The 14392-nt window shown below is 35.1% G+C and overlaps 1 protein-coding gene across 4 annotated transcripts in view; it reads right to left on the bottom strand.

The window, feature by feature from the left end:
- LOC145246048 (atrial natriuretic peptide receptor 1-like) overlaps positions 1-14392 on the bottom strand; it is a 1646502-nt gene that overhangs the window by 761302 nt on the left and 870808 nt on the right. For all 4 annotated transcript variants that reach the window (XM_080107889.1, XM_080107890.1, XM_080107891.1 and 1 more), the window contains one exon: positions 11398-11492. In XM_080107889.1, the coding sequence (XP_079964015.1) occupies positions 11398-11492 (95 nt within the window). The remainder of the gene's footprint in view (positions 1-11397; positions 11493-14392) is intronic.

Below are 14392 nucleotides of genomic sequence, written 5' to 3'. Positions count from 1 at the left end.
ATTGGCTATAACTGGAAGAGAGCGTTATGTTTTGGGGGTTGTTTAAAAAATAGAATGGAAATAAAGTTAGTTCCGTTTTAATTGTCTTTAATTGCGGCAAGCGCTAACAAAATCGAAAAATCACTGTTTACATTCGAAATGTTAACTTTTATAGGTTTACAGGTTTGCTGACAAGGCTGGGGGTGTTTAATACAATTATTTTACTAAATTGATTTTTTTCATTTAAAAATAAAATTATTTCTTTTTTAATAAAGTTTTATTTTAAAATATTTGTTTTTGTTTATTTATATAAAATTACGATAGTTGAATTGTATTCTTTCAATTATATTGGCAAGTAAAATATAAAAGATTAAAACGGAACGAAATTGAAATTTCCATTACATTTTCAATACAATCCCAAAACATAAAGCTTTCCTCGCCAATGAATTGTTTTGATAATATACGTAAAGTGAAATAAATCGAATATAAAATTAAATGAAAATATATTAAATAATTAAATGTTAAATAGATTTAAGTACAGTTGAAATATTTCCAATATGTAATAAGGTCGAGGTAATTAGTTAAAGAGATTTAATATAATGTGATATGCAAATGAGCATAAGTCATTCGATATGGGGGTGGTTTGTAGACTAGTATATAAAGAAATTAGGCAATGATTCTTATGTCTCCTATAACAGAAACATCCTAAAATGGGTTCTAATGTTTCTCTACCAGGAGATATCTACCCTCTTACCTCCTTTATATTTCGTTGATGATGGAGAGCTGTACACACAGACAGAAACACACGAACCCTATTACTTTATAAAAATATAGAAGATGAAATTGAATTAAGGTTACTTGTTTTTGTTTAGAAAAACTCCTATTGAAGATTTCAAACCGTGTAAATTCTATTTCCCTGGGTTATTGTAACCGAAGAAAGGTAATGGTAGTCAAGTGGTTAACGACACAAACTGGCGACTTGGATGTTCCAAGTTCAAGTCCATTTCATTCCACCAGATTCACTTTCACTTAGGATGCGGACAACCTTAACGTGTTTTTTTTTTTTTAGAAAAAAGAATTTTCTAGAAGAACATCGGGACAACTAACATGATATGATGCTGATTGTAATCAAGATAATAAAAATAATAACCTTAAGTTTACTTTCGACATGCTCAAAAAGTATTGCTCTTAAGGCCTCAGATTCCATAACGATGTTTCTGACAAAAAGGAAAGAATTATTGTTTTCCGGCTCAAACCCTATATACACACAATACTTATCGTTGATCAATCCTTAACATTGAAGTATTATTATTATTATTATTATTAATTCTTTACTTCAAGTGGCTTCATGCCATGTCTTGAACGATTTCCAAAAGAAAGCAAAACTAATAATAATGGTCATTAATTAATAAGACGGATGAAAACGAAATGGACGGAAGACATTGCCATTAAAATTTAAGAGGAAACCAATAGTCGTTGCCATAGATAAATAAATAGTAAGCGGTTGTTACATTAATGCAAAAATGATTTGCATCAATATTCGAAAGAGTTGGCGAGCGTTGGAAATCTGGAAATATTTATAACTGATATCCTCCCCCCAAACAACCATTTGTTATTGCACTGATCACGACTTACATGAGAAAAACAAAACCCCGAAAAATATCATGACTACCACCACTACTATCGACAACACCAACAAGAAGATACTGTCACTACTACTAATTATAATTATAATACTACTACTAATAACAATCCATATAAATAAAAATGTAAAATGTGTGTTTGTCGCAATCGATAATCTCAATAACTACTGGTTCGATTGCTTCGACAATTTGGTATAGTATTTTCATGGTACCCATGCGTGTTTTTATATATCTCTGGAGAAAATGTAGGACACTTCTACTGCTCCATTAAATATCTCACTGCTGATGCATTCCTCTATCTATATAAAAACCAGGTACATCCAAAGATGGAGTACTGTTGCGACATCTGGGCAGGAGCTGCTAGAAATACTTATCCTGCATTGACAGAGTTAAAAATAGACTTCGTAGCCTATTGGAGTATGCCTTTTTCTCTTCCCTGCAACCTCTTTCCAACAGACGTTGCGAGCCTGTTTCTGCTTTATCGCTATTTTCATGGCAAGTTCTCGTCTAAGCTCCAATCTATGGCCCCCCTTCACAAAACTTTGATGAAAAACACTCGTCTAACTGAAACCACTGGTACTTATTTCCCCCACTCGTTATATGCGCCTAAACCTAAATGTAGATTACATGAACAAAGCTCTTTTTCAGATCTGCACGCCTGTAGAACTCTTTCGTTTGCCTGCCTTCCAGCTTTCTACAATTTTGTAGTTTTCAAGTCCAACGTAAACAAATTATTGATGAACCGTCCCCTTAAGTAATCCAATTTACCAAATTTTAAATAGCGATTACTACGACATGTTCCCTTCATCACTGTTTACTCATTAACATTATCCTCGAGTGCCTTGATAAGTGGTTACTCCTTTGTAAAAAAAATCTATTTTTAATTATACCATTCTTAATTTTTATTTAATAAATTACATCGTTTTCTTTGTAACGATGTTGCCACTTTTTATTTGGGGAAATATCACTGCCCGCCGTTGAGTCACCAATTACGTGAATCACTAAAGGGAATTGATTAAACACGACACAGTTATTCTTTTTTTCCGACTGTTCTATCATCAGGAGCGATTGTTGTTGTTTTCTTTTTCGTTTCCTTTGAGGCTTGGTGTATTTATATATTTTTTTAAAACTGGATCTCATTTAACACCGGGGCAAATATACTAACAGTATTTAGTAACTAAAAGAACGCTAAAGAAATAAACTACTAAACAAGAAAATCGAAATGAAAGATAATTCGCCCTTAACCATCCTGCACCTACCTTTATAAACAATAAAAAACAAACTATAAATACACCAAGCCTTAAAAGAATAGAAAAATTAAACGATAACAACAATCGCTTCTGATGATAATCGAATGCACTGATAGAAAGCGCTTGAGTAGAATATGGCTGAACAACAACCTTTTAGCGCCATTTTATACACCATGCCAACTGAAACAAAAAAAAAAAACGCTTAGCGAATGGAAGATATCTAGAAAAATTGAAAAAAAGAATAACCCTGTCGTGTTCAATCAGACGTGCTTGAATAACGACTTGCTGCCAAAATATATATACATATATATATGTGTGTATGTATGTCTGTATGTATGCATGTGTGTGAGCGAGATAGCCTATAAATAGTCATCCATGTACAGTACTGCTTCGCTGTATCGCAGCTCATCAGGGCGGGTAGACAGGAAACTGTCTCCAAACCCAACCGCCCAAACGACAATCAAGGCTTTTCACTATTACCTCATTCGGCTGCTGCTGTGCGGGTAGTGAATTAATGTTTTGATATCGCCCAAATACCTAGCTCGATTTGTTTACACAAAGAGCATCGCTTAATACACTAATATCAATTCCCAATATGCTCAATCCAAGATAAGGAGCATAATATATATATATATATATATATATATATATATATATATATATATATAATTATTTTTTTTACTATAATAATTAAATACCTACAGACACTAGTGTTTCATCCTTTCGGGATTCTTCAGTGCAGGGTGTCACAATTACTACCAGTCGAACGATTCGAACCCCGCGACACGAGACATCTCTGGCTCGATTAGCGGAGACCGTATCCATTCGGCTACCATTAATCGTGTGAAATAGCGTTGAATTTTAAACATTTTAAATTTAAATGTTCATTACGTCAGACAGACAGTGATCAAGTCGTTATACGACGATCTACGCATAAGAGCTAAATTGACCGACTTTTATTCAACAGAAAGTGCTCAACTATAAGAAACGTATTTCTTAAAGGGGCTGTCATAATTATTTTTTTTACTATAATAATTAAATACCTACAGACACTAGTGTTTCATCCTTTCGGGATTCTTCAGTGCAGGGTGTCACAATTACTACCGGTCGAACGATTCGAACCCCGCGACACGAGACATCTCTGGCTCGATTAGCGGAGACCGTATCCATTCGGCTACCATTAATCGTGTGAAATAGCGTTGAATTTTAAACATTTTAAATTTAAATGTTCATTACGTCAGACAGACAGTGATCAAGTCGTTATACGACGATCTACGCATAAGAGCTAAATTGACCGACTTTTATTCAACAGAAAGTGCTCAACTATAAGAAACGTATTTCTTAAAGGGGCTGTCATAATTATTTTTTTTACTATAATAATTAAATACCTACAGACACTAGTGTTTCATCCTTTCGGGATTCTTCAGTGCAGGGTGTCACAATTACTACCAGTCGAACGATTCGAACCCCGCGACACGAGACATCTCTGGCTCGATTAGCGGAGACCGTATCCATTCGGCTACCATTAATCGTGTGAAATAGCGTTGAATTTTAAACATTTTAAATTTAAATGTTCATTACGTCAGACAGACAGTGATCAAGTCGTTATACGACGATCTACGCATAAGAGCTAAATTGACCGACTTTTATTCAACAGAAAGTGCTCAACTATAAGAAACGTATTTCTTAAAGGGGCTGTCATAATTATTTTTTTTACTATAATAATTAAATACCTACAGACACTAGTGTTTCATCCTTTCGGGATTCTTCAGTGCAGGGTGTCACAATTACTACCAGTCGAACGATTCGAACCCCGCGACACGAGACATCTCTGGCTCGATTAGCGGAGACCGTATCCATTCGGCTACCATTAATCGTGTGAAATAGCGTTGAATTTTAAACATTTTAAATTTAAATGTTCATTACGTCAGACAGACAGTGATCAAGTCGTTATACGACGATCTACGCATAAGAGCTAAATTGACCGACTTTTATTCAACAGAAAGTGCTCAACTATAAGAAACGTATTTCTTAAAGGGGCTGTCATAATTATTTTTTTTACTATAATAATTAAATACCTACAGACACTAGTGTTTCATCCTTTCGGGATTCTTCTTATATATATATATATTCTTGGAAATCTTAATTGATTTGACAAAATAGGGAATTTACTTCAGAAAAAAATGTTTATCTATCAAATATATGCTTTTTTTTCCATACGGACGGTAACGTAAGTTTGGCGAAATACCACCTCAGTAAGGAATCTTAGGAGCTGACCGTAGCTAAGTGGTTCATGACACACTTTGACAACATGAGTGTTCCAAGTTCGAATCCATTTCATTTACATGGTTCCTCCTGTAAAAAACTTATGTTTTTTTTTGTTTTTTATTACACAGGCATCACCACATTATCAAGGCCAAGAGGCCACTCAAGGATAAGGGTTAAAGAGTGTACAGTAGAAATTGGACAATATAGTAATCATTAGTAGTGAAAATTCGTAACATTTGATAACTTATATGGAACGGCTCATCAAGAACTTATTTACGTTAGACTTGAACACAACCATATTGTAGTCAGCCGGAAAGCAGGAAAATGGAAGACAATTCCACAGGCGTGCAGTTCTAAGAAAGAAGCTTTGTTCATGGAATCTACGTTTAGGTTTAGGCACAGATAAAGAGTGGGGGGAATTATTGATAGTGTTTTAAGCTAGACGATTGTTTCTTGTGAAAGTTAGCTCAGTCGAACACTTTCCATGAAAATAACGATACATCAGAGACAAACTCGCAACATCTTTTCTGTGAGATAGAGGTTGCAGCGAAGAAAAAAGGACATCTCCTACGAGGCTACGAAGTCTATTTTGAACGCTATCAAGGCAGGACAAGTCCTTTCTAGCAGCTCCTGCCCAGATGTGGCAACAGTATTCCATCCTTGGACGTACCTGTCTCTTATATAGATAAAGAATTGCATCAGCAGTGAGATATCTACCGGATCGATAGAAAGATCCCACCATTTTTCCAGCGGCCTTGGCAACAGATTTGATGTACGTGTTCCATTTAAAATCAGGAGTAATGGTCAAGCCCAGAAGCTTGGCAAAACTTGAGGCCTCCTGAAGACAAGAGCCATTAATTTCAATTGATGCCAGATGTGGATCAGAATGTTGATGAAAGAGAGAAGCTTGGTTTTAGATGCATTAAAAGTAACCAGCCACTCCTTTCCCCATCGTACTACGTGCTCAAGATCAGAGGAGAGAGAATCGGAGAGAACTTGATCGTTTACTGTCTTAGATGTGCTACCATAAATGGTAGTGTCGTCAGCATAAATGTCTAGAAATGATGTAAGGATGTGATTTGGAAGATCATTAATGTAGATCAGGATAAGAGTTGGGCCCAGGATGGACCCCTGAGAGACACCAGCATTAATACTGTGAGCTTCCGATTTTTGCCCTTCAACCCCTACTCTTATGAACCTATCAGAAAGAAATGATTTAATAATTGAGAAGACATTTCCAGCTATACCGTAGCTAGAGATCTTCTGAAGTAAACCTTTATGCCATACCCTATCAAAGGCCTTAGATATGTCAAGAGCAATTGCCCTAGAAAGATTGCCTCCGTCGAGAGATTTGCTAATCCCATGAGATATAACTGGAAGCACATCTGCTGTAGATCTAGCAGAACGGAAACCATATTGAGTGTCACCAAGAACGTTATTTTTGTTGAGATGGTTGATTACTTCTGTATTTAACACAGATTCCAGCAACTTACTCATGACGTACAGGAGGCTTATTGGCCTGTACTGAGAGGGGGATGAGCGATCACCTGAATTCTTAAATACAGGACATACTGATGAAATTTTCCAGGGTGATGGGAAGCAATTCTCCTTAAGACAACGTTTAAACAGTTTTGTAAGTATGGGCGCTAGTTCAGGTTGAAGTTTTTTTAGTACTATAATTGGAATACCGTCAGGGCCAGTTGCTTTACTGGAATCAAGGTTTTTGATTAGCTTGACAACATCACGTACAGATATACGTATGTCACATAGCGCGTTTTCTGATACACGAGGAAATACTGGGGGTTGGCGGCCTTGGTCGCAAAGGGTAGAATTAGCTGCAAAGTTCTTGGCAAAGAGTTTGTCTTTGTCTGATGCTGACGAGATTACCTCAGGTCCATTGATGATAGTTGGGATAGAGCATACGCTTCTGCTAAGGATTATGTTTGCTAGTTGCCAAAACTGGTAGGAACCAAGCCGCTGCTCAGCTACTTTGGACTTGACGGATTGAGCATACAACTCTCTTGCGTTCTTTATTACTTTCTTACAATGGTTGCTGGCAGTCCTGAAAGCGACTATAGTTTCCATACATCTATTACGTTGGAAGCAGTGGAAAAAGTGATTTCTGTGCGCAATGGCAGCAGTACATTCTGGAGAGAACCATGGCTGGCTGTTAGGTTTTTGCTGGAACTTTTTCGAGAGTATGAAACGGTCTATACCTACAATTACCCATTCCGTCAGGTCTGATACTATAGAGGACACATCCTTTTTAAACATGGAACGCAGAGGTAGATCCGATATAAATGTACGGAAGCTATCCCAGTCAGCCTTAGTGTATCGATGTACTGTACGATGGAGAGGTACATCTGAGGACTTATTATATTTCATTTTTATCTTAATTGATACAACAGAGTGGTCGGAAGATCCAAGAGGAGACAGAACAGAAACTGAAAATAGTTCAGGGCAAGTTGTAAGAAAACGGTCTAGTAGGCTCGCATACTGGCCGTCATTATTTGAGTAGGTCAACCATTCGACGTTGTGAACATTGAAGTCTCCACATACGTGAATGTTAGTTGAGGGATAAGCAGATAGGACGTGGTCAATTTTCTCAGATATGCTTTTAAAGATAGTAACTCCGCTGTTGTGGGGGAGATAAAGAGTAAATATAAATGCAGTAGTGGGAGCTAAAGCAACCGGAAGCACATATAGAGTAAGTTAGGATCTTCCCTGGAGATGTCCCTACCACATGGAAAGCCATCTTTAATATCAGCACATATTCCATGCCCATGGCGATCTTGGGGGTCAGATTTAGAAGTTAAGTTAGAGTATCCTTTAATTGCGAACTCTTCTAGGGAAATAGCCTGTCCAATGCCAGTTCCGATTAAAAATAAAAGGTCTGGTTTAGTCTCCTGTAATTGGGCTTCAATCTCTGGAAGGTTAGAACGTAGACCCCTGATGTTGGAGAAGGAGACATGGTAGTAGGGGTATACGTTGGAAGTTGGAGAACCGGGTTTAATCGTATATTTTTTCTTGAAACTTGTCATGATGAAATTTTGGAATTTGTGGACTAGGTCGTCAGATTTACTTAGAGCAGGACAGAGAGGGAAACTAAGAGAGAAAAAGAAACGAAGAATTTTTTTTTGTAGCTCATGATAAGGTAAAGCCGTAACAATTATCCACTAATATGGCATCGAGAGGCCCCACCAGAAGCTACTGCATGGTCCAGAATCCATTCACCAAATGGCAATACAGCAGCCCCAGTACTTTGCACCTGCTGTTAGGACAGCCTCCTTAGTGGTTAATCCAAGGTTCGGGTCCTTGACTATCAGGCGAATAACGTCAGCCCAGATAAAACGTTCTTAGTCGGTTTTCAGTTAACCTATAGTTGGGACCCTAACTCCGGGTCAGAGTGGACCTGGGAGCAATGCCAATTAAAGGGTGGCTTCACACTCCCCAAATCCCGTAAGCTGGGACCTCACCATCGGATATATTTTAAGGTCATATCCAGGACCATGTTTTTAGGAAGAATCCTTACTAGAAATGTATTAGCGAAAACTAATGCCATCAAGAGAATCAGCTGATTTATACAAAATGAATAAACAAATAAGGAATCAATAGACTTGCCAACTAAAGGCATTGATAAATATGAACTTTGTTTTAGAGTTAGCTATACTGGTATTGTTGAATTGAGCATTCTGAGCTCTACACATCGATTTTCAAGATTTCATAAAAAATTCAATTTATTATATGAAGAATTATGTTTTGATAATTTAGATAGACAGGAAATTAAATACGTGTCAACATTCTTTCAGAAACTATTAAATTTGAATTGTTTTTAGTTGTGAATCTTCAGCTGAAAGAAATAAAATAAATATTAGGTTAGAACCGACAGTTGGTGAGTTAAGGATACGTATGATTTAGTGTGTGACATAATAGACTGGGGTTATTTTGGGAGTCAGTTTCTGTTCCGTGGGAATGCTTCTTTTTTGCAGCCGTCTGGAGGATCCAGGAAATGAACCATCAAACATTAAAAGGTTAGTCCCAAATTAAGGTACTGTAAATTGTCTTTGTATTACAACCTGTCCACTCAATAACATAATACAGGCATAATGCTAGGCAACGATTGCACGATTCAAACGAGTATACACACCTCACGAGCAACAACGTAACATAGGGTTCAGATAGTGCAGAGCCACCATAGATATTTAGTAACACATACACACATTCAGATGAGCCCTCCACATATGCGCATAGATAACTAATAATGTTTGCATAGTAAACAAAAGATATATGTGTGTGTGTGTGTGTGTTTATGTGCACTAGAAGAATATACGTCATAGGAAAAGTAAAATTTAAACACTAGTTTTGTACCTGTTTTAGGTTTACTTTTTATGGTTAAAATTAATAGTACTATTGTATAGATAACTGAGCTCAATAGATCGATTGTCAAGATTTCACCAAAAATATAATTTATTATGTTAAGAATTATGCTTGGATAATTTAGTTCGATAGGAATTTTAACAAGTGTAAACATTCTTTCAAAAATTATTAAAAGTAGAATTATACTTATAGTTGTGAATTTTATCTGAAAGAATAGAATAAACATTAGATTAGACCTGACAGTTAATAAGTTTATCATACGTGTATTTTAGCGTATGACGTAAGAGTTAATTGATCAGGGTTTTCGAGTTAGTTAGATCCGAGATTTGAGTTAGCATCTGAGATTGGAAACGGTTGGACGTGCGGGAAGCGTGCACAACCGAAGAGATAGGGTAGGAAGAAAGCGTTCGCAAGCCTTCGAAAATATGGGACTCAACTGGACTGGAACAAAAGGAGAAATGTATAGATTTTGTAACCAGTTAGTTGTGGTTTCTGTTCCGAGGGAATACTGCTTTGTTGCAGCCGTCTGGAGGATCCAGGAAATGAACCGTCAAACATAAAAAAAGCTTAGTCCCAAATTAAGGGACTGTGAATTGTCTTTGTATTTCAACCTGTCCACTCAACAACTTAACATACATTCAGCTAGGTCACGATTGCATGATTCAAACGAGTATATACACCTCTCAAGCAACAATATAACTTGGGGTTTAAATATTGACCCCCCCCACTCACAAATACAAATATCTGGATGCATGTTGGGATTCCGTTATACAACATCACCTTTTTGGTTGCCAAGATGAACCCTTCGTTACATAAACATGCAGTAAGGCCATTCAGAGTATATACAACATATACATCATGTTGGTACCCCCAGCAATATAACACAATTCTCTTCTCTGTGTAGTTGATGTTGTCGCATAAAACATTTAGTTAAGTTTCGAGATATTACGGCAGTCACGTTAAGAAATAAATTTCATTAGATCAACGACGTTAAGCTCTGTTGAAATATGAAGGTCTGTATACTGAGAGTGTCGACATTCGCCAATCTATCGTCATCAAAATATATTACTAAATTGTAAATACATATTATTAGACAATATCTCTTATCTTGTTAACAGAATAATATTTACTGTGTAAAAGAATATGATGTGAATAGATTTACATAATGCATTTCAAACGACTAGTATTCAATATATTGTGATTTTCCTGTGCTAACTCTCGATTTGACACAAGATCAAATCATAATTTACTTTCAACTAATTACTATGCAAAAGTTATTATTTATTTTTATACTATAGAACCTTAAACACTGATTTTCTTTTTTTTCCTGTTTTTTTTTTATTCAAGCTAAATTTTGTGAGCAAAAAACAAAAAAAAACAAAAAAACGCACAACATAAGTTAATAAAAGAAATCCTTATCACGAGAAAACAGATGTTATAACGTCGCAATTGTAGCTATTTAAAACGAAATTCTCAAGATGCAACCTGCGTATGAAACAATCCAGCCGAGGCAAGTAATACGTAAAACAATCACAGACATTATTAAGCGCAGCGACAGTAGACATCGCTTAAAAACACACAAGCACACTTTTCATACACACACTTGCTCACGAACAAAACAGACATTCACAATGAATATGTTGATTGCATAAACGTGAGCGCGCAAGGCGGCAGACAAAATAAATATGTGTACTCAATTTCTGCTTAGAGACAAACACCTTTCAACTAGAAATTGCATTCGTCATCTCACATTATTTTGATCTTATCGATGAAAATTAATCATTTTTTATCGATATATTTGGAATTTTTATAATGTTCTATTTTCAACAGAGCCATTATGTATATCGTTTTCCTATAAGAATTAATGATGATATACTTACCTCGTAAATTCCTTCCTTCGGATCGGTCATATCCAGAAGAGAATAATCCGCATTTCTGTCACCATTGTCGTCGATGCTGACATTTCCGGTAATGCCTTGGAAAAAAAAAAAACAAAACAAAAAGAAAACGAAGTTAATCGCTTTGTAAATTTTTGTAAATGTAAAGACCGTTTCGGCTAATCGTAGGAAAGTTTGCTGGGAGCCCGGAGTTCAATCCTCGATCGAGTTATACTAATAACTAAAAAAGTTACTTAATGTTTTCTTATTAAACACTTAACTTCATAAAATGAGGATCAAAGGTAATTAAAGTAATTTTAGGAAAAACAGGATGCTCTCTTTTACATCTATATAATAGCCAATGAAAACGATACCAACTGGTCGCCCTCGACTATGGGCAACCACAGTATATTGCTAGTTTTTGGATTTGTCACAATTTCTGTACGTAGATAAGAATTTCTTATGCAAAGAATTCATGATATATTTAAAGCCATCGGAAGAAATTATAATGTCGATTGCTATGGAGGGCTGCAGCACCTAACCTCATTACGGAAATAAACTTTTGTTATCCTGAAGAATTCCTACTTATTGTCTTTTTACGAAGGTAGATTTAGGAACAAGGTCTTGTTTTAACGTGGGAACATCTATTTCATGCAGATGAGACAGTAACAATTGATTTTAAAAAATTAAAGTTAGTCTAGGATATCTCTGAGGACAACAAACGCAGACTAGTATCGGAACAAATGCTAAACATTCCTCAGAGTCAAAAGTCCACGGATTGAAGAGTTATTCCCTAAAAAACGATCGGGACAAATTTTAATATAAATCTTTGTTTATATAAATTATAACTTTTAAATTAAACATACAAATTTGCGTGTTAATTTCCCCTATAGCAGTTTACTTGCAGAAGAACCGTTATGACATTTACTTTCCTGAGTTAATTAAATTTATCGGGCAACGCCAAGAGACGGGTCATCTAGTTATTTATAATATTATGTGAAGTAAACCGGATTCACAAAAAACGACTAATAGTCTCGTCACGATTTTCTAGATCTCCCATGATTGTTGAAAAATTCCGCATCTTGATGTGTTTGAAAATCCACAACAATCCTAGATTCAGATCCAGATGACGCCGAGAATTACTGGGGAATTCATTATGCAAACACACGTTCAACGTAAAAATGTTCTTTAAGGATCACATACATACTTATCTCGGCAACTGTCTAAAAAATAATCAGGCATACAAAACTGCAGTTTAAAATATAGTATTTTTATTTAAAGATTTTACAATAAGCTTGTGGCCAATTTATTTTACAGAGATCCTAGATACCCACCGATTTACTTTACGCGCTTGTCGCAACAACACATTAGGAACACACACACACACACACACACACGTGTTCATACATAGTACTCTACAGTGATAAGTATTAACAGTTATAAATAATAATCGTGTTAATTAACAAGTAGTAAGATTGCACATCCCAAAACGAACTTCCAAAATTTATTATATTATAAAATTCAAATCATCTTACTTGGGCGTTAAAACCGTCCTTCCAGTTCCGTTTTACGATGCGCATGTGTAAATAAATGAAAACTAAATCATAAAAGCATTTTTAAAAATCGACAATTTACGGGGATCATCTTTTTTTAATTAATTTATTTTTTAAATAGATTTAAATATTTTATTTTCCCACAGTCCTAACATGAAGAATTCTAATATCAACACACCTATATAAAACCGAAGATAACAAAAACAATAATAAAAACATGTAAGGTTTTAGCTTCCCAAATGTTTTAACTTATTATTTTGATTGTATTTTACTTGCACGTTGGAATTGGTTTCAAACAAACAAACAAAAAAAAAAAATAAAACAAATACGCTACAAAAAACAAAACAAAAAAAAAAAACAAACAAAAACAACTCCTTAATCAATTTACATAAAATATTTGTTTTTTTACGGCCCACTTAGCGTAGTTTAACCACTAGAAAAAAAAATCAAAATCTACCCTTTTTATGCTAATACGTTTCATCGACCTTTAAAGATAATATGAAATAAATCTTTTTTAAATAATAAAAATTTAACGTTTTAGAGATGGTGATCACTTTCTGGTACACATTTTACGTAAAATGTACACCCACGTAGCGGTAAACGAGACAGGTAATCGTTAGCAATTTTTATAAAGTTTAGTGGCGGAAAGGGGCAAAAAGAGGGTACGGGGGGGATCATGAATTTCTAACTTGTTTTAAATGCGTAGAAACACTTCAAAAAGACGTGTATTTGTGGGGGAATATTTCATTTTTCTAAAGATTTGCTTGGAAAAGATTTCATCGTTAAATATTACTTCACAAATAAATTATTTCCTGACACTTTTAAGGCTATTAACACACAGAGAAAAAAAAAAGAAAAACTAGGATGGACCTGTAAAATGTACACATCCTTCTTGTATTTCTTTCTTTTCATCTTTTTTTCAACGAATTACACTCCTATATCAAATGTTTTCATTTAATCTTAGAGTGAGTGAGTGAGTGTATTTGTTTAACGGCATTTCAACCTCTAAGAGTCATTTAATGCCAAAAAAGTGTTGTTGATATAATAGATTTTCAGTTTCTTGTAAAACTTTTTTAAGTTTCTTGAAAAAGTTTATCTTTTGAAGCAAGATGTTTTAGGTTTTCTGAAAAATTGTTTTAGTTGTAAGAGATTTGTTTTTCTAAACTGAGTTTTACTTGTTTACTTTATAGGAGTTTGAATACGTTTGTTTCTTTTAAATAGTTTATGATTTGTTGGGGTTCCACTTCTTGGAATACTTTTCTAATGTTTGTTGTTTTAAAATATTTCTTCCGAGTGTGTTTGTGCTTTCTACATTCTGTCAGTAGATGTTTAATTGTTAGTTGTTGGTTGCAGAGTGTGCAATTTGGTGTTTCCTCCGCTTTGATTAGGTAGGAATGAGTTAATTTTGTATGTCCGATTTTTATTCGGTTTAGTACAATTTCTTC

The sequence above is a fragment of the Euprymna scolopes genome, chromosome 23 (assembly GCF_053919585.1).
Source record: "Euprymna scolopes isolate OS-2025 chromosome 23, ASM5391958v1, whole genome shotgun sequence".
Classification (NCBI taxonomy): Eukaryota; Metazoa; Mollusca; class Cephalopoda; order Sepiida; family Sepiolidae; genus Euprymna; species Euprymna scolopes.
This window is presented reverse-complemented; position numbering and strand designations above follow the sequence as displayed.